The sequence below is a fragment of the Podarcis liolepis genome, assembly GCF_965112155.1.
Source record: "Podarcis liolepis genome assembly, chromosome: 4".
Taxonomy (NCBI): domain Eukaryota; kingdom Metazoa; phylum Chordata; class Lepidosauria; order Squamata; family Lacertidae; genus Podarcis; species Podarcis liolepis.
In genome coordinates, this window is record NC_139558.1 from 68,957,943 (window position 1) to 68,978,559 (window position 20,617).

A 20,617-nucleotide genomic window follows, 5' to 3' on the forward strand; every position below is an offset into this window, starting at 1 on the left:
ATAGAAAGCCTTGTGTTTCTCTCTTTACAGAGCAAGTCTTTTTCCAGATTGTTTTTTCCCCCTGAATTATTTTTATTTTTAGAAGAGCAAATTATTTCACCAGTAGAGTGGAGAAGAAGATTGCCGAGGTGCAAGAGAGCAAGTTCAATAAGACACAAGTACAGAAGGTAACAAACTGCAAATAAATACAGAAAAACAGTCTTTGCATAGTTCAGAAACGAACATCACAGGGCATCAATGTGCTGTGCGAAGTGGTACACATCAAGCACACAGGTCCACATTTCAGGTTGAAAGGTTGCAGCTGGAAAAAGAAATCCAAAAATCTTAGAAGGGGAAACTTAGAAGCAGATTTTTTTTTTCTTTTTAGCATGAACATTAACTAGCTATATTTTCCCCCCCAGTCAGGCCATGCTGTAGATTGTGTGAGTGTGTGTTTAAAGGTGGAGAATGTGACCTATATGATCTGTCTTGGCATGCCGTATCCCGTCATCCCAGACTGAGACGCTCCCTTGTTGCTCCCCATTTGGAGACCGATGACATTCTGTCCTTGACGAAGCTGCTCTTCCGAAAACCCTCGCCGGTTCTTTTGTGCTTTCCTGTGAAGAAGAATTTGTAAATGTGACAAGCCTGAAGTTAGTTCTCATTTGCACATCGCTTTGAGCACTTAGGTGGATTGGTGAAGCAGATCAAAAGCGGTACATGTTCTGGGCTTTAATTCCTCGCATTCATTTTCCTTAAAAAGGAACACAGGTACAGTAAGTGCTGTAGCTCTCATCCAGAGGACAGCAAAGGGCAAAGCAAGTGGGGCATGATCAGAGAAAGACTCCTACTAGAGCAGCCTTCCTCTTGCCTGGTGTCCTCCAAATGTTTTCAATTGGACTACAACTCCCATCATCCCTGACTATTGTGCCACTGCTGAGTCCCAACGTATCTGGAAGGCAGCAGACTGGGAAAGGCTGTTCTAGAGTTTAGACAGCTTCTGATCCTTCTTAGAAAGGTTCCCATCCACCCTAAAGATCAGAAAACTAGATCTCCTGGGTTTGCTGCTGTTGATGCATTAGCTATGCCCACAAAATAGAGGGGGAAAATCTTTTAGCATGGCCAAATCAATATAACGCTTTCCCAATGGCTGAGGTCTTAAGTAATCTGGCTACCATCCAGCAAAACACTTAAGTGGATGCCCAAATGATCTGCTAGATTAAGGCAAGAATGTTGAAGACTGAGCACCATTGTCCCAGGAGCTGGTGTTACAAAATCCATAAAATGCCAACTCTGCAATGAGTTGTCCAGAAAAGTTGGCTCTCTTACACTGGTGTATACTTGCTTTTTTCTTTTTTAAAAAAGGTTTCATTGCAGGTTCTGGATGATTTAGTCACAGCTGCCGATTAATTTGCACAAATTGGATAATAGAGTTATACAACAAAACTTTGAGGAAAGACTCCATTTTTAAAAGCACACAGCATGCAATACATTTATTTGATCATGAATACAAATGTCTTTGGAATTATCCTAAGGGGATGAAACTGCTTATCAGAATTTGAAAAAGGGCCTCGTGTGCAGCCTTTTCTAGCAGCCTTTTCGTGACAATCTTTCATAGCACTCTTCCTTCATTCCACCCCCAACATTCAGTCAGTCAGCCTCTGGAGTATCGCCTCCTCCTGCTGGTTTCACATATGAATACAGTGGGAAATAATTTAGAAATTTATTTAGAAGTTTAGAATCATCTGTGGACAATTAGATGACTATATTATGTGATGCAATGGGTCAGTTAATGTAGGGTTGCCATATGTTCGGAATTTCCCAGATGTAGCCGGGATTCAGCAGACTGTAACAGCGCCCAGGCAGAAATGACTTAAATGTCCAGAAAAATCCAGATGTATTGCAACCCATGTTGGAAATGTAGATTTTGGTGAATTTCCCTAAAAATACCTCAAAAACTTCTCCTTTTTTTGAGATTTTGCTAAAAAAATAATGCTGCCCACAGAAGCCCCTGGATGGGCTTGAACCACCAACCTTCTGGTTAACCCATTAACTAGGGTTGCCATATTTCAAAAAAATTGGCCAAAGTTGTGGAGCCTTTTTTTTTTAGCAAAATCTCAAAAAAAAGAGGGTCCAGCAAATTCTGGACATATAGCAGCCCTAGGAAAAATACAATTTAAGGCCATACCTCCCAGTGCATTAGAATTCCTACAACAACAGAAAAATAATTAAGAGGTCCACCAAAACTCTCAGCAATATTCATGTGACCCATTGGGGTGGGTGGGGGAACGGAGGTTTGGGAACCACCCTGCTCAAAGATTGAAAATATGAATTCAGCAAATGGTGAATTTGGTGCTGATTGACACATTTAGTCTACACCCAAAACATGGTCCCAGGGGATCTAGGGAAGAGCTATAGATCCTTACCTGTGAAACCAGGCTGGATCCCCTCTATAGCATCCGTCATCCCTTGTGACAGCTTCGCTGCCCAAAGCCATTAAAGTTCTTTGTACAGCAGCCATGTCCTTCCCTAGAAAGGCAGAGGAAGAGAGAGATTCTTTACTGCTACATTGTTCGGTTGTAGTTTTGACAGTTCTGTAGACACCAGTTCAATCCCAGAAATCCCCAAGGCTTTGTTATCCCATTATGTTTTCTGTTTCTCTTCTGGTCTCATGGGCACCATCAGGGTTTCCCTCACCCAGAACTGCTGCTTCTTTCACCTTGCAAACTGCATGGTTTGCAGTTGACACTGGGGTAGTTCTGCAATTCCCCCCAATACAGTGCAGTTTGGGGTGTTATTTTCACCAATATATACATTCCCCCCAACACTTTACACTAGTGTGCACATCTCTGTGAATGCTACCTGACATTGTAAAATTTGGAGAAGTGTGAATTTTGGAGGATGAATTGTTTTTGGAATTAGATAAGTTTGTCTTTAAAGGTGAATTGAATCAAATTTCTCCTTCATCCCTAATTCCTAAAGCTATGAATACTGAAGTCTGGGCCTGCCCATTCTGTGTATAGCTCTGTATACAGCACACTTAACTTAGGACCGCTCATACACCTTCTCTGCTTATGCCTCACACTTTGCTCCATGTCCAGTGAACTCATTGCCCTTCCACTACCAGTCAGATCCCTTCCTTGTGTCAAGACAAGACCCTACACTGATCCCTCAGTCTCCCCATTTTAGCAAGCCAATCCTTCCACATAAAAATGCTTCCCTTTGCAAAGCTTGGTCTTAGTCTGCATCTCCACCATACATCTCAATCTGTTTCATGCCTCTTTAAACAACCGTGCCTCTCCCAAAGAATTCTGGATCCTGTCTTTTGTTAAAGGTGCTGAGAGCCCTGTTCCCTTCACAGAGCTAAGATTCCCGAAGAGGTTTAACAGTCAAACCCTCTTCCCAATGAACTCTGTATAGTGCAGATGGGGCCTTAAATTGACCTAATTGCAGAGAGACTGATGCGTGACCCCACTTAACCTCAAATCTAAAGTGGCACAACAATATTGAAAACCATGGAGCGCAGCGTGTGGAAAGAGAAATCACTGCTGGAGCTACTGCAGGGGAAAGTGACTGTGTTTATTGTGGAAATAGGCTGCCACTGATTTCATACCAATCCTTGTTAGAAACATCATTCAACTCATTAATCTTCACAGCAGTCCCAAAGTAAATCAGCTTTGCTATCTTCATTTAACAAAGGCAGGGAGATGGTCAGGGGCAACAGAAAGAGGCAGCATTACAGTAGGAGGCGAGGGCCATTGATGGCTATATTCTGCAGCTACACAATGCTTCCAAATATCAGTGTCCCATTTTAAGCAGGCTATCCTGGATCACAGAAGCCAATCCTGGCTTCAGTTTGGGTCCTGGAATATCTCGTTTTTTGGTCCAGCGCTCTGGCACAAGGATGCTCTGATGCAACCCTGCTGACGATTGCCAGAGCGTCAGATTGGAAGTCATTTTACCAATAATTGGTTAATTAGATTATATGATTTATGCTGTACTAGTGAGGTTCTGTTCTATTATTGTTATTTACTGTTTGCAAGCAGTTTGAGGATTTGTTTGAATCGAAAACAGCATAGAAATACAATCAATTGATCAATTAGGCTGGTGTGGGAGCCAAGAGTCTGAGCTTTAAACTGGGAAGGTGTCTTAGATCAAATCTCACCCCAACCGTAAATTCCTAAGTGATTTCTTAATCTCAGCCCCAAACTGAATCCCCATGAAGCTCGCTGGGTGAGCTTGGGCTGGTCACTGTCTCTCAGCCTAACCTACCTCACAGGGTTGTTGTGGGGATGAAATGGGGAGGAGGAGACCCATGTAGACCACCTTGAGCTCCTTGGAAGAAAGTGTGGTGTATAAATGTAATAAACATAAAACACAAACACAAAACACGTACCAGAAATATGGAGGGGAGAGCATCATAGCAACAAGCTCCTCATTCCATCCAACACATCTTCTATTGTTGAATGAACAGGAGCACAGGTGCTTTAATGAACACACAGAGTGGAGCCTGCACCCAAAATGTTCCAGAAACATACACATATTTTAAACTCCTGCAAAGGGCCCAAGCAGAAGCCTTTTCCAGCCCTGCATTCTGTTATAGCACACTGCAAATCATGGCTTGAAAATGGCTGTCCCAAGCAGTTGATCTCAGTACAGTTCAGGAACTCAGAACAACTGATCAACGAATGATGAATAAATACATCCAGGCTCTTCAAGTTCTGTTCTAAGCTTTTCTTACAGGGCTGGGGGACCTGTGTCTCTCCAGACATGGCTGGACTGCAGCTATCATCATCTGCTGATGCTTGGCCATGCTGACTGGGGCTTATGGGAGTTGGCGCCCACCACTATATGGAGGGTTACAGGTTCCCTACCCCTGTTCTATAATTAGGTAAAGGGTAAAGGGACCCCTGACCGTTAGGTCCAGTCGCGGACAACTCTGGGGTTGTGGCACTCATCTCACTCTATAGGCCGAAGGAGCCGGCGTACAGCTTCCAGGTCATGTGGCCAGCATGACTAAGCCACTTCTGGCGAACCAGAGCAGCGCACGGAAACACTGTTTATCTTCCCACCAGAGCAGTGCCTATTTATTTATTTACTTGCACTTTGACGTACTTTCAAACTGCTAGGTGGGCAGGAGCTGGGATCGAGCAACGGGAGCTCACCCCGTTGCAAGGATTCGAACCGCTGACCTTCTGATCAGCAAGCCCAAGGCTCAGTGGTTTAGACCACAGTGCCACCCATGTCCCTTATAATAATTATAATCAGGGATAGGCAAATCCATCAATTTTAGCTCTCCCATTTCCCCATTTTCTGAATGTTAAATTCAGCTCTCTACATTCTGTGTCCATTTGCTCAGCCAGGCTCAGCTGACATTAAATTTCCAACCTTGGTTTAGTCAAAGATATGCTGGCATAACTTGCCCATCCCAAATGAGGTGAAGCTCACTGATCTGAGGCCAGTGCAAGTCCCCAGAAAGGGACACTCCAAGGTCATGGTAGAGGAAGCACCAGAGAGAGCAGACCAAGGCTGGATCCTAAGCCTGTTCCACTCAGTCATGTCATCAGGCAACCTGGCACAGAACACAGTTTTAATGGCTCCCTTCTGCCAGGGTTTGGCAAAGTAGCAGCAGCAGCAGCTCCATTGCTGAATGCAGTTTCGATATGGTGCTACTTTATGTGAGCTTATTTTACACCTGCATGTTTTTCACCAGCTTCCTGTAGGATTACTCCCTATCTTGCCCCATGGAGGCAAAAGGGAAATGAGAGGGTGGGCCATATGTCTTACTTTACAGAACACAATCCTCTCTTTGAGGAGGTCCAAGTTTGGTCCAAGTTCAGCTTACAGATAAAGATCCTACACGAAGGGAGGAGAGCAGCGTCCTTGAAGTTTCTCATCAATATTTAGCACCTGGACCAAGCAGGCAAACGGGCCACCTATTAATCCTATTTTAGTATTGTATTTCTGTGTAAATTATAGTCATTATTTGCAAATATATATAAAATAGCACATGCAATTTGCCCCCCCTTTTTTTTGGCAATGTGTAAGTAAGCCCAAGAATGGACTTCAGCCACAGGAAGAAGAGCTTGCTTCAGCCTTCTCCCCTGAGAGCTAGTAGTCACATTCTTCAGGGCTTTCAGCTGACACTGTCTCAAGCCTTCCTGGCCATTATCGTCATTACATATCTATAAAAGGACCATGGATGCAAAAGTCACAGTAAATGGGTTAGACGAGCCTGCAGGCTCATAATCTAATTTAAAACACAGAATGAACAGAAAGGAGGGGAAGTGGATGGTTTGTTGATTGCTACGTAGGACTAAGAAATAGAAAATAATCAAAACCAAAGAAAACGGAAGAATGAGTTGGTTGTGAAAACTGATTTGTGTTTTTGTCTTGAATCATGTGCACAGATTAGACAGCTGCTGCATGCATGCTTTTTCTTACACAGGGATTAGCTCCATGTGAGAAAAATGTCATACGTGAAAAGATTTTAACATGGCTACTTTTCTGGAAGGTGTACATACGTAGACACCCAGTAGAGGTTCTGGGAAACAACTTGTTGTGTAAAGTGGATTCAAATCATCACATGGGTTGACGCTAACTCTAGTCCTCCAAAGAGAGAGAGAGTTTTAGGAAGGGAAAACAAATCAAAGATGAAGGGAAATTATTGGATCAGATTGTGAAAATGAAAGATGTTGCAATCTTGAGCTCAGAAAACAAGCAAAACACTAGTGGCCAAAACACTGCATGCCCTCCTTGCGCCCCACTGACTGAGGTTGAAATGAACAGAGATGTCCCTCTGCCCAGCTAAGCCAGCCTCCTATCACCTGCTGGATATGTCAGCTGGTGGGTAGGCCGCTGGCAAAATTCCTGCTGGTGGGAGCCAGTGGAAAGCCTTAAAAGAAGGCATTCCGTGGGTGACGGACAGAGACTGAGCCAGTGTGGACCCTGGATGGATTGGACCCTGAGCTGATTCCATTGCTGTCCTGCAATGGCTTAGGACCTGATCGCTGCACCAACTCCCAGACTGCTTCAGTGATCTGCCTGCTCCCCACCCACTGTGCATTGCAGGACTACAACTACAGATGTGGTGGTGGTTTCGCTGCTCCATACAACCCCACCGGCAAAGGGAAGGGAGGTTTGGATTGCAGCCTAAATCGCAAATGACTCTGAATCCTATCTCCTAACCCAAAATTCTGACCAAAGCTTAAAGTGTTAGCAAAATTTAGTTCAAGAATTCTCTATATGCTGTACATGACTACGTACAACTCTCTTCCTTTGAGTTTCTGAGTTATAATATGATCATACAGTTGGGCAAACATCTTCAAAATGTGCACATGTTGTTCATGGTAGGAACACATGATGCTGTCTTCTATTGAGTCAGATCCAATGACCCATCTTGCTTAATATTGGCTGCACTGACTGGCAACAGCTCTCCAGGGTTTCAAACAAGAAGTCTTTCCCAGCTCATATCTGAAGATGCTGAGGACTGAACTCAGAACTTTCTACATGCAAAGCAGTTGATCTACAACAGAGCTATGGGCCTTCCAGAAAGTGATGGACAACATGCTTAACAGTTTGGGCTTGATATTGGCAAGAAGAGGATTAGTGGTTGATCTATAAGTTGTTAAAAGAAGTCCTGTACTTTGCTAGTGGATATTTCCCGTGTGAGTATGAACATTCAAGGTTACTAGATGTCCCCTGGCATTTAGGAGCATGCTTTAACTCCAGAGCATAACAGCAGCATAGAAATGAGACCGTGTTCCTTATTTCAGAAACCTTATTGTGGACCATGCTGACTGGGGCTGATGGGAATTGGAATTCAACAATGGAGGGCCATAGTCTCCCTATCTTTGGCCTAAATGCTAGCTGGGAATTGCCCCATCTTCCAGCGATGGAGTAAGACCATGTAGGTCCAGGCCCGGCCCAATCCAACAGTTTGCCCTGACTAGGTTACTTTAGATAACCGCCTCACTCAAGCATGAAAATGGACACCGTTGTGGGAATACTGTTCATAGTGAAAATTGGATATTACCACAGTTTCTGCTGAACCTTCTATAGAAACTACCCTTTCTCTTAGATTTGATAGGTTTCCATCAAAGTGATATATTTTTCAGTTATGGATTAGTACAAAAGATGTCATAAACTCCTGGAAAAAATATAAAATCTCTCAGAGAAGATAACAAGCTGGGGAAAACATGGCTGTGACACAACAGAAACAGAAGAGAAAGATAATGACATCAGGGAATTTCCACCCTAGAGACGCGCATGATTAGCATCAGACTAAGTAGTGTAATATAAAGAAGGCAATTGTCCCTTCAATAAAAGCTCATATAAATGGATATTGGTACCTTCCCATAAATCCACTGTCTGGAAAATATCTGTTGTTCGTATTCCATAGATTTCTGCCGCTTTCAAGAATTGGGAAATTTGCTCCATTTGCTTGAAAGCCATCTTTGATTCTGTGATCTTTGGAATGGGTTCTTTCCCCTTGGGATGTAAACTGTTTATTAACTTGCACAGCAGCTGGGAGATTAAAGATAGAAGCAGAAATGAAGAGGGGGGAAAATCAATTAGTTCCAGCTGACTAAAGACAACATGTACACGCTATTGATTTTATGGTGTGGGTGCTCTGGTGCCACTCACGGAAGGAAATCTTCTCAAAAATCAAATCAAATAACAACTGGGAATAATTCTGAACGTGTTAGAAGCAAATAAGTTTTTTTTTAAAAAAATGCAAGCCAAAGCTTCCATTTCTGCAGCTGGACCAAACATGCATGGATGTACTCAGGCGGACAAAATCAAATCATTCGCTAAAGGTTACATAACAATTGACAGTTGTGTGGGAGAGCAAAACGGTAGCTGCAGTCCAACTGTAAGTGCTTCCATTTGGTATACTGTTAAAAACACAATAACAGAGGCTCAATAATTTGCCATGTCTTATATCTCCAGGGCAAAGGACAGCATCTTTGTGCTTATTTGGTTAAAAAAAATAAAAATCCAACATGCCATTTAAAGTCTTCAGGATGTTTACAAAAACAGATCAGGAATGTAGCATAAGCACATTTTACTTTTTATTTTCTTTTTAAAAACCAACACTGACTGGTTTCTAAAGAAGATAAACCTGGTATTAAAAGCTCAGCTAAAAAAAAAATAAAGGAAATCTGTTCTTCTTCTTCTAATTGTCAGAGAAATAGTTACCGAATTATATAATCTGCCCATCTGTCTCTATGCACATATACTGGCTATTGTTTCTAAAACCTCCTGATCATAATAAGCAATTGTTTTAAATATTTTAATTGTCCTAAAAGAGAAAAACAGTTTAGAAATTAAATTGATACTATTGGTAAAATGTAAAGTTAAATTCCAATCCCTAAGTATTACTTTGTTACCTAATGATTTCTACAGGGTTTATATGGAAGTAGGGTTGTTGCCGGGGGTGGGGGGTGGGGAAACACTGTCCAAGGTAATTGATTAGCTTTCTCCAAAGGAGCTGTGGAGGGCAAAAGTTAAGGAGCAAATCTTAAAGCTCACGTTGTTATTATTATTATCAGACTATTACTTACTGTTCCATCCATTAACCATTTCTGGAAATGTTGCCTTCCTGGAGGGGGATGCTCTGTGTTTTCACCACACTGTATGATAATCCAGTCCACCAGCCGACTCTCCAGTTCTGTGTCATATTTCTGTTCGATCTTTTCCTGGACTTCTCGGCTTAAACCATAGCTGGGTCCTCTATTGGCCATCTCTAGGAAGAAGAAAAACCACTTTATTTAATTTGCAAGAGGTGCAAAGTGCTGAGCATCTATTACCCAGCATCTATTCTGAACATCCTGGAAAGGGATTACTACACAATCCCAAATGCATTACAAAAAAAATCAAAACCAAAAGCCTCATAAATTGTGATGCCAGTAAAGGGTTTGTGTGTGCTTGCATGAAATCATCAAAGCTGACATTTCGGCTGCAAGTGAAATTTCTGTCGTTGCTAGGAAGAGATGTAAGCATTTCATATTAACATTGCAATTGCCAGCAAATCCAAAGGAATTAAAAGCAAAAAGAAGGCCAAAAAGAAAAAAGGTCTATTACAGGACAACTTGGAGTAGCCTTTCAGGTGATCTGGTGATTTTCAGCAGTGATCTGGGTCCAGAAATGCGGAGACCATCGAAGCAAGAAATGTTGGTAAAATTTATGAAGAGTCGAAGGCTGCTGCGATGCTCTGCTGCTCCTGGAACTGCTGCTGTGGGAGCATCGTGATCTGAAGAAAGCTGTATTGATTTGATTTTCCTCACAGATGAGGAGGGTCAAAGCAGGGGCGTTGCTAAGAGCTATTAAAGAGGCCCTCCTACTCTGTCATGGCCAGAAAAGGATCCCTATTCATCTCAATCCTCTGCAGCCTGCTCCTCTGTACACACTTCTGCTGCTGTCACTCCTTATATTCTAGGCTTTGGTACTCACTTCTACGTTCTTATGCTGCAGCCGTTGTCATGGTGCCCAAGACGATTGCTATTAAAAATACTCTCCCGATTACATCCGTTCGCTGTTGGCTTCTTTAAACCCAAGACAAACCTGCAGAAAATGCCCGTAAAACAGCAGCAAAGATGTATTGTCAATAAACAGCAAAAATCATCAGTGTAAATTGAAAGAAGGCGACTATTTTAATCTGCTTGAATGGAAATAAGAAAGCTAAGCAGCTAAATGCCATCTCAGAGGAGGACAGAGTTCTCCACCCCAATTCCCTGCAATGCAGTGCCGGACAGAATATTCCACATTCTTTAAAAGTCTAGAACTTTTCCAGTTCTGACTAAGCAAGCTTTGTCTTATGCAGAGCTGAGGGTAGCAAGCAAAGGTGCGTGGTGGGTCGCAACAACAGCTGTTCAGGACCAGCCCAAGATGCTTTGCTGCCTGAGCTGAGACAGCAAATGGCGCTCCAACCCCAAAGGCAAGATGCATGGCACCGAAGGCCAGGACATCAAATGGACAAGTTGTTTTGGCAGCTGAGGAAGAATAGCCCACCAGCATCTCTGTCTGCAAATGTAATGGTATGATAATAGTAATTCAAATAGCTAGCAATTTCTTTGCATTTCATGATACCTAACCTGAGGTGACCACCTCAGTTCTGTTTATCTATAGTAAAGGTAAAGGGACCCCTGACAGTTAAGACCAGTCATGGCCGACTCTGGGGTTGCGGCGCTCATCTCGCTTTATTGGCCGAGGGAGCTGGCATACAGTCATATGGCCAGCATGACTAAGCCGCTTCTGGCGAACCAGAACAGCACATGGAAATGCTGTTTACCTTCCCGCCGGAGTGGTACCTATTTATCTACTTGCACTTTGATGTGCTTTCGAACTGCTAGGTTGGCAGGAGCTGGGAGCAAGCAATAGGAGCTCACCCCGTCACGGGGATTCGAACCGCCAACCTTCTGATCAGCAAGTCCTAGGCTCTGTGGTTTAACCCACAGTGCCACCCGCGTCCTGCTTATCTATAGTACCAGCTCATTATTCAATGGCCTTTGACAACACCATGGGTTGTGCCTGCTGAACTTAGACCAGAGGATCTCATTCTATTGCTTGCATTGCAGGCATTACACCAACTTCACACCAAAACGTTGGCTTATACTGGTTCAGATGAAAGCTTGGGGAATGATGCTTTGAAGGCTCCCATATATGTTTTGAAAGCTCCTGCCATGCAAAATTAGCAAAGGGAGAACTCTTCCCCACAACGTCCATTTTGTAGGTATGTGTGCTTTCCTCCCTTGCCTATGGGGAAAGCATTCAGATATCCAGTCCTGAAGCGAAGGAAAAGGCAGCACCTCCTTTTCACTTACAGAAGCCCTCCAGCTTGGCAATTGAAACTCTGTCCTTCAACAGAAGGAAAAGGTCAGCATCTTCAGGAGAAATGGTTGGGGGTTTCCACTTCTACACAAACACAGTATCTGCCATTGGGATGACTCAGCTATCTCACTCTGCCTAATGCTAGGGCTGGCCCTGAGTCCAGCAAAAGGTTTGTCACATGAGTATGCTGATCATGTTTCCTTCTCCCTCCTTTCCACGCCACTCGAGAGAACTGCCGCCATGTACTTCATATATAGTCATTCTATGTTGCATCTTTTCAGATTTGCGGCCAAGCCTGTTCCACACATTCCCGACTGTTCAGATACTCAAGACGTGAGCTCTCTGGTTTATATAATTCTCAGACTCTCCTGGCTTGACTTGAATACATGAAAAATTCAGTGGGTGACCTCATTTCCCTGCAAGATTTTCATATTGTTTACTGGTATGTATTTATTTTTAAATAAGTCGCCTGAAAAAAATTCTTATGTAACTCAGCTCTCTTAGAGCTCATCCTACTGCACACACAGTGTGCTGTTTGTGATAAAGAAATGAGGCATCTGTGGAAATATTATTGTTTTTTTAAAAAAGTACTGCCTCAATCGTGTACAAACAGCTAGGTTGCATATACTGATAAAATTCAATTTTTTTGTTCTGGAAAAGAAAGCTATGAAGAGGGTCTATTATTCTACTATCCCTGTAATACAAAAGGGATTTTAATGCACTGCATTTCCTTTGAATTAATTCATACAACTCTAGAACATGGCAGTGTCACTTCAGATCCACTTCCAACAGGATGAGTCACACTGTAAGGATTGTAGTCAACAAATGAATAGCCATCACCTTATCTTTTACGTTGCGAACTGCCCTGTGATCTTTGGGTGAAGGGTGGTATACAAATTTAGCAGATAAATAAAAATACTTACTATATGCATTTGGAAGGGACACACCTCAGTGGTAGAGTTCCTTGCATGCAATAAGTCCCGAGTTCAATCCTTGCCATGTCCAGGTAGGGCCTAAAACGCTAGAGAGCCACTTGCTCTCCGTGTAGACAATACTGAGCTAGATGGACCAGTGGTCAGACTCAGTGTAAGACAGTTTCCTATGTTCAAGGAAAGAGCACTCTCTCTCTTGGTGGGGAGGGCTCCATGGCACGTGTGGAGGACCTTTGACCCTCCAAAAGTTCTGACTTATTAACTCCAGGCAGCTGCAGGAATCAGGGCCAACAGCCAGGGATGGTGAGATTTGTAGTTCTTTAACCAGTGCTGATGCTAAGTGGAGTGTGGAGCCTCTGCAAATCAATGTTCCAAGCTGAAATGCTACTTTCTGTTCCTCCCAAGGCCAGACATACTGAATGTGTACTTTAAAAAAGAAGAAGGAAACAGAACGTGACTTTTATAAAAGTGGCTGTATATTGGTGACAGGGGAAGAAAAGAAGAATTCTGAATTCTGGCATACTTGAATAAAAATTAAACCATTCTGGCAATGCACACAAAAAAGGTACTCTAATGTAGATAAGCACGGTATGTTTTACAGTTAGCATGTGCTTATTTCATAGTCACTCTTTCCTCATGCAGTGCATAATCAAAATCATCCATTGAAAACTGTTCCCATGGGTACACAATGGGCACTATTTTCTGCTTAGTAGACAGATGGAGACAGCGCAAACAACAGATGCAATATAGTCCAATATTGTTTTATTGAAAAATTGGGCTTCAGACAAGCCGTTCATGTCAAGAGTTTTTCAGTAAGACCAGAAGGATTGTTCAGACATCTTAGTGCCCACAGTCAAATATGCATCTTTGAAATCCATTGATGATATCACATGCGCTTTCAAGAACTGTGACTTCTTTAATACAAAGGCAGGGTGGTATAGTGAATGTCACCAGGTCACAGGAAATTATGTAGGCAGAATTAGCATAGAAATTACAGGGCAGGAAGCAGGTCAAGATCTGAGAACACCCACCCACCCTCCTGCTCCAGAGGTGCTATGAATAGCAGTTGTACAATTCCTAAGGTTAGGGTGAGTTAAAACAAAAAACAAAAAAAACACCAGGCTTTTGAAATGATAAATATTTTACTCCTATTTTTTTTGGGGGGGGGGGGAAGCATCTTAAAATGTAGGAGAAAATATAGTGGAAAATGACCCTGGTAAATACACATGGCCAATATACACAGAAGTAAACTGGCACACTTGAACCCTGAATGCATTGGTTTCAAATTCACAAGGGCCACCTGATTATATAAGCTGCTACAGCATAAAACTGCATAGACAAGAAAACGAGACAGTTGCAAGCTGATGCCTGAAAAACAAAGAACGCCACCTATTTCCCCATATTGATTGTGGTACCATGAGTCAGCAACCAACCTTGTCCCCAGTCTTCCAAAGGACATGGTAAGAGGATATGTGGTCCAGCTGGTGATTCCTCCGGCTTCCCTTGGAAACTGAGCAGGCATTACAGTGATCTAGTATCTTAAAGAGAAAAAGCCAGTGGGGACTTGGATGTGTAAATCAAGGGAAATGAAAAATGTTACTGCTTCACACTCCGCTAAAACCAACACAGTAAATTCAAAATATGGGTTTTGCTCCATAGAGCCCCATTAAATACACCCTGTGGCCTAGGTATGGTTTTAAGGCTTTTTGACTGCCATTGTTTCTTTGAACAGCAGGCACACCCATGCCCAATCATGAACTGCTTTTGCAAGTCTCCTCAGTTTCAGAAAGGGGTTGCCATATGGTACAGCAGACAGCCGTTGAAGAACAAAGACGGAGCCCAGATGCCCCTCACGTGTGCAGAACTCTCAGTCACCAGACAAAGCTATGAATATCTGCATGACTGATTTCATCAGGCACCTAGATTTATTTCTTAGATTTATTAGTTGCTTGTTACCTTCCATGGTCTACAAGCAATTTACGTATAAAAGCATAAGTGTATGTACATTATACCAATGAAATTCATACAAAATACCAACATTCTCAAACACCACACACACACCAAAAAACCAAATGCCCCATAAGTGTCACTGGAAGCTTTGGCAGCATGTTAACAGCAGAACAAAATCAGCTCAGTGCATCAAAATTTCTTGATTGGGAAACTAGGCTGATACAGCCTAGAATAGCATTGGCTTCTTTTTTTGCTGCTGCATCATTAGATTGTGGTCTACTAAGATCACTAGATCCTTTTCATATGTACTACTGGAAAGCCAGATGTCCTACCTAAGTGTAAAACCTTTCATTTGTCACTACTGAAATTCATTTTGTTAGTTTTGGCACCGTTCTCCAATCTGTTTGGGTCAACCTGAATCCTGTTTCTGTCTCCATCAGCAGTGGCTACTCCACGGAGTTTGGTATCATCAATATGAGAATACTATGTTTAAAATAAGAACTCTTAAACTCCAAATTTTAAAACAATAAAAGAAGTACAATGGTTGCGGCAGAATATAGAAACTGAGCTGAGCATCTATGAAATATACATTGCATCTCAATCAGCCTTCTAACTGTTCAAATCAAATTCCACCCATTTCCCCATACACGTTCCCAGCTTATTTCGTTCATGACAGCTGGGGCTGTTTTATTTCCCAGACAAATCTGTAGGGGGGGACAATAATGAAGAGTTTTAGTACTACAAACCTAATCAAACCTGTCACAGCAAGAGGCATTTCAAATTAATTGAAACCTGGCGATTAGGACAGGATTGTCTTTATTGACCATGAATGTTAAAAGAAATTTAACACTGCAGTTGTGAGAAATATCTGCCCTTAAAGTCATCTTCCTTTGCTCAGATGTAGAAAAAAAATTCAAACAGATAATTCATTTCTATTTTAAGTACAGATGTCCTAAAACAAGTCAGTAATGGCCAATTTTTCAACTCACACAGCAGAAGGAACTATAGCTTTGGACATGATGACATCTGAGGTGAGGTCAAAACAGCATCAGTTTCATTCCAGCTGTTTTAATGACTGAAAGGAAGGCATCACACTCCTTTTTGCTTCTGCTTCTTGAAACTACTGTTTCACAGCACGTCTGATCCTGGGTCAAAAGGCTGTAATAATTGGGTTTACACAACAGCTTTTACATGCTCCATATACATTGCCCTCATTTCCTGCTTATGTTCATTTCTCAGGCAACTGGTTGGCCACGGTAGAGAAATGGATGCTGAATTCAATAGGCCTTTGATGAAGTCCATTAGGGATCTCACATTCCTCTCTCACTAATACAAAGTAAAGCAAGCTAGTATTATGCCACTAGTTTATATAAGGATATGACTGTGAGGTAGCAGCTTCCTCCAAAAACTGACTCATAGATGTTAAGTATCACCTTTTTAGCTACTGCACAACACTGGGATCATTACACAAGGATTCTTAAAAGTCATGTTAATTCAAAATGCATTTTTAATTTCAAGCTTTATTTCTAATGAAGAAAAGAATATATTCAGCAGTTATTGACTGCAGTAAGCTTTGACCATGTCCACTCTCATATTCGCTGGGATGAAATGCCAGCTGGTTTCTTCACTCCTAGAATTGTCTCTTGCACCTTTTCAATAAACATTTATGTAGTTTTATGGGGGGAAAATTGTCCAATTTTGCTTCACTGTCCTCTCCCCTTCCCCTGCTGTAGTCGCTCGGATTATAAAGCTGCAGGGAAGAACTATTGCTGATAATCAGCATATAGAATCTAAACCACTTTAGGATCTGAATTTCCTGAAGGAACTGATATATAGGCAAGCAAAAATCAACATACTATCAGGATAAGATTAGATCTACACCTTTGGAACATGGTGATTTGGTTACTCAGTAACATTTTATAGTGGAATAAGCAACCAGTGCTGCCTCAGTTTGCCACTGAACTTGCTTCCAAGAGAAGTATGAAAAGCACAGCCATACTCCAGGCCCATAGTAAGTGATCAGCTGACCTTTTTCTTACTGTTGGTTCAATGGTCCAGTCATGAGCATTACATATACACTACGAAGGGCATTCCACTCCTTTATACTCTGCACCAGAGTAAATTTTAGCATGGCTATTCGACTAATCCAGAAATGCTACTATGAAAATTGTAAGCATGTTGTAAGTCATGGAGGAAAGAAATTCAGAGGACAAAGTCCTGCAGTGCTTTAGCTGCTTGAGGAGTAAAACATCCCACTCAAAACTCTTTATAGATAAGCCATTCAACTGTCTTGTTGGATAGTGTCATATATTGTATAAAAACACACTTCAGAACAGCATCTCTTTTTTATTATTAAACGTATTGAATAATTGCATAAGAATGTTAACGAAGAGCTACTTTTTGTCACTACAGTTCAATTCAGGTTGTAGTTTAGGCAGCGTCATTTAATTCCTTTCAAAGTCCATTCGGTGGATTAATTTCTAGCACCTAAAACAAGTTTCTACTACACATGCACTTCCATATATATGGCATTTCTTTTAGTACAAATTTGAGATAACTGTTTTATCATTGACTTTCTATAGTATGGGACCATTCTCTATGCTCCAACCTCTCACCAGCACAAGTAGCTGTGGAGATACACAACAGCAAAATAGAAGAGACCAAGAGCTGATACTAAAATCTACCCAAATTGAAAAAGGCAACTCTTCAATTGCATAAAGGGCTATGATAAAAGGCTTTTTCTTGTACCTCAGAAGTATTAACTGGCTGTAGCCTAATATAGAAATTATCAGCAACAGTTTTCATATCAAGTACTCAGAAATAATAATAATAAATGTCCTCAGATGTACTTATGCAATATTCTTGATTACAGGAAGGTACAATGTCAACCAGAAAACTACAGGTGCACTACAAACTTATGCTTATGTTATTTGACAGGTTCAAACTCAGGTCACCCAGGCTTGTGTTGACATGTAGCATCACATTCTCAAGTTGAAAAACTACGTTTGCAACCTTGCAATTAAAGGCATCCTCCTCCCTAGAGATGTGAAATGCTGTGCTGCGAATCGTTAAGGTGCACCACTGAACTCCAATTGCTGAAGAGTCTCAGCGGGAATAGCATCTTCTGAGATGGTAGGGTTTCCACATGTAAGAACTTAATGTAAGATCTGGTTAAATGCTGCAAAACAAACCACACCATAATTTAGAACTTATTTCTTCCATATATTATTCAGGAAAAGTTTTACTTTTCTGCATTTCACACACTGGTAAAATCCAGTAAAGCGGCCCTCTGTGTGCACAGGGAGCATATCCTTTGAAGAAATGCCATACAGTCAGGGCAATTCTACCTGCAATAACCAGCAACATGAACCAACTGTTAAGGTTTTCAATTATAACCAAGAATTACAACAGAATAGGTCATCCCACATTTGAACCTTTAGTTGCATGATCTAGTAATACTGCCTTTCTGCTGCAGAAATGTGGCTTCAAGTATAAATCTTTTAATATTATAATGAACTTTATATAAAAACATTTTTATTAGAAATGAATGATAAAAGACCTGTTTCCCTTCACCTAAGAAAGGATACGTTGTGTAGTCAAAAACCAAGAACTGTGAGAAATGTTAACCTTAGGATTCAATGGTGAATGGCTTCCTCAAGACTACATGTCTAACAGTATTCTCTAGTAACAATCTTATAACTAGCACAGAGCAATTCCTATAACAGAATTTTATTTGCAAACTAGGTCTTCTGTTTTGGAAAGCCTGACGATCCTCACCACTGGCAAATGGAAGCATTGACAACCACAAGATCAGGCTTGTGAAATTACACAAAAGTCCATATTACAAATCTGATCTTCTTTGGCAGACTACCCACAGACGTTTATCAAAAAGGAACAGAAATCTTTGACTTGTTTACATGTAAAGCACACTTAAATACTAGGCACTACACACAGCTGGAATCAAGCCCCATTCACTGTAATTTCCGGTTGTGTTTAGGCTTCTGAACGTGAAATTCCCCCAACATATGTTCCTTCTTTGGTGGAAAGATAATTGTTTTTGCTTTTCCTTTGGTGACTGAGTTGAAAAATAATAAGGAACAATTCCAGTGGCATGTAACTCCTTTATAGGAAGTACATCAATAATTGAAACCCATTTTAAATAATTCAATATTAAGCATGCTTTCTCCTTACATTCTCTCTACACTATGAAAACCAGGTGCATTCATTCATGCTAGAAATAACAAACATTGCACATATATTTCAGGTACATTTCTAGAAAGTTTGACTTGTCAAGTTATATTTCACAACTCAAGTGGAAAAACTTTACAATGCATATTTATTTTTAACGTGTACAAAAGGGTGAAAAAGTCACACCGTACTGCAAGTAGTAATCATTGGCACAAAAATACCTGGGTACAAAAATATAGGAAATGTATGTTGCATAAAAGGGTCAGTGGTGATTTGCATTGAGCAGAAGGGTTTAAACAGCAGCATTTTCTTCACATTATTATTTGTGCAAATGCATCGTTAAGAATATTTACAAAAAAGAGAAGAAAACTAAGCAAGGAAACCATGGTAGGGCTCCAAGTTACCCTCTGAAATGTCCTGCTGCCCCGACTGAGCAACAGAGCCCATGTAAACTTCCTCTGCTTCTCTCATTAGGGAATTCATGCTAAGTGCTGAGCTCCTCAATTAAGTCTTCCACTGTGTATATGATAAGTTTGATATCTTCCTTCTCTTTCATCCGATGGTGACCAGCTTTGCGGAGAATAATATCCACATCTGTGCTAACAACGCGTTCTGCAATCTTCATAGAAGTCTCCCACGGGACATCCTCATCTTTTATGCCATGGATAAGCCTCACAGGGCATTTTATGGGAAGAGGGCTAGTTAACACACAGTGATTTTCTGCTTCCTGGATGAGTCCATATGGCACAGAATAAACCCCTTCTTCGTTGTGCTTGGTTGGCACCTTCCATTCACCTTTTTCTTCAATTTCCATTTTTAGCTAGGAAGTAAAAACATATATCTATCTATATATATCTATTACAAACTAAACTCACAAGGCAGGACCTGAAAGTCACTCTCCATCCTAAGGTGAGTTTCTCCAAGTGTTAACTGATATCAGCACCTCACCATCACATAATTATGGACTTGAATCATCAAAGGAACACCAAGAGTAGGAGAGGAAGTTCAAAACAAATCTTTTTCACAGCTGGGATAGGCCACATGTAAAGTAGTGCTTTTATCAAGTAAATAATTGTTACGAGCTAAACCTGCTGTTGTGTGCTGGTTAAGAAAAAGGGCTACAAAAAACTAGGAAGGACAAAGCTTGATTCTGCTGTCAATGCACTATGAAGATTCTTCAGTTATCAATACATCCAAAAACCATTTTCAGGACTTGTCACACCAAGCACCAGCAGAAGAAATAAAACTCAAAGCAGAATATTCAAGTGAAGGTGCAAAGGACCAGATCTATTCTTAATAATTCCCACTGTGATCTAGTTGGGAAAGTTAACAAGTTACAATCTGCAACAGTTGGAAAGTGAACAAACCCAGATTCTTAGACAGGGTTTAGATAATGTTATTCATCAGCTTTATAGAGATGTTAAATAGCTTAGGAGAGCCTTGCTCAGTGGGTGGAGCCTCAGCAATAGACCTCCCAGAAACAGCATCGCTGATGCTAAGGTTGTGGCAACACAAACACACCGGCACAGCCAATCTAACGTTGCTGTTGACAATACCTGTGAACCCCAACCTCACTGTCAAATCCACCGTCACAGAAAGTGCCAGTGATGCACCTGCCAGGAGGCTACTGCTGAAGCTCTGCCCCAATGAGAACTCCTTTAAGAGCCTGGGGGACACGATGGAACCCTGTAGGACCCTGTACTGTCAATGCCACAGGACCAATCAGCTGTTGCCCA

At 41.5% G+C, this 20,617-nt stretch overlaps 1 protein-coding gene and 1 long non-coding RNA gene across 2 annotated transcripts; one reads left to right on the forward strand and one right to left on the reverse strand.

The window, feature by feature from the left end:
• Positions 1 to 48: 48 nt before the first annotated feature.
• On the reverse strand, positions 49 to 19,366 carry TAGLN3 (transgelin 3). The gene is made up of 7 exons (XM_083498759.1): positions 14,177 to 19,366; positions 12,735 to 13,169; positions 10,435 to 10,545; positions 9,546 to 9,727; positions 8,331 to 8,505; positions 2,406 to 2,508; positions 49 to 596 (listed from the first exon to the last, which is right to left on the reverse strand). The coding sequence occupies exons 4-7, from the start codon at positions 9,723 to 9,725 to the stop codon at positions 455 to 457; spliced, it is 600 nt and encodes a 199-aa protein (XP_083354885.1). The 5' UTR covers positions 9,726 to 9,727; positions 10,435 to 10,545; positions 12,735 to 13,169; positions 14,177 to 19,366; the 3' UTR covers positions 49 to 454.
• On the forward strand, positions 11,420 to 13,780 carry LOC310704827. Its single transcript, XR_014525053.1, has 2 exons — positions 11,420 to 12,253; positions 13,149 to 13,780. It is a non-coding gene; the product is annotated as an uncharacterized lncRNA (long non-coding RNA).
• Positions 19,367 to 20,617: the final 1,251 nt, after the last annotated feature.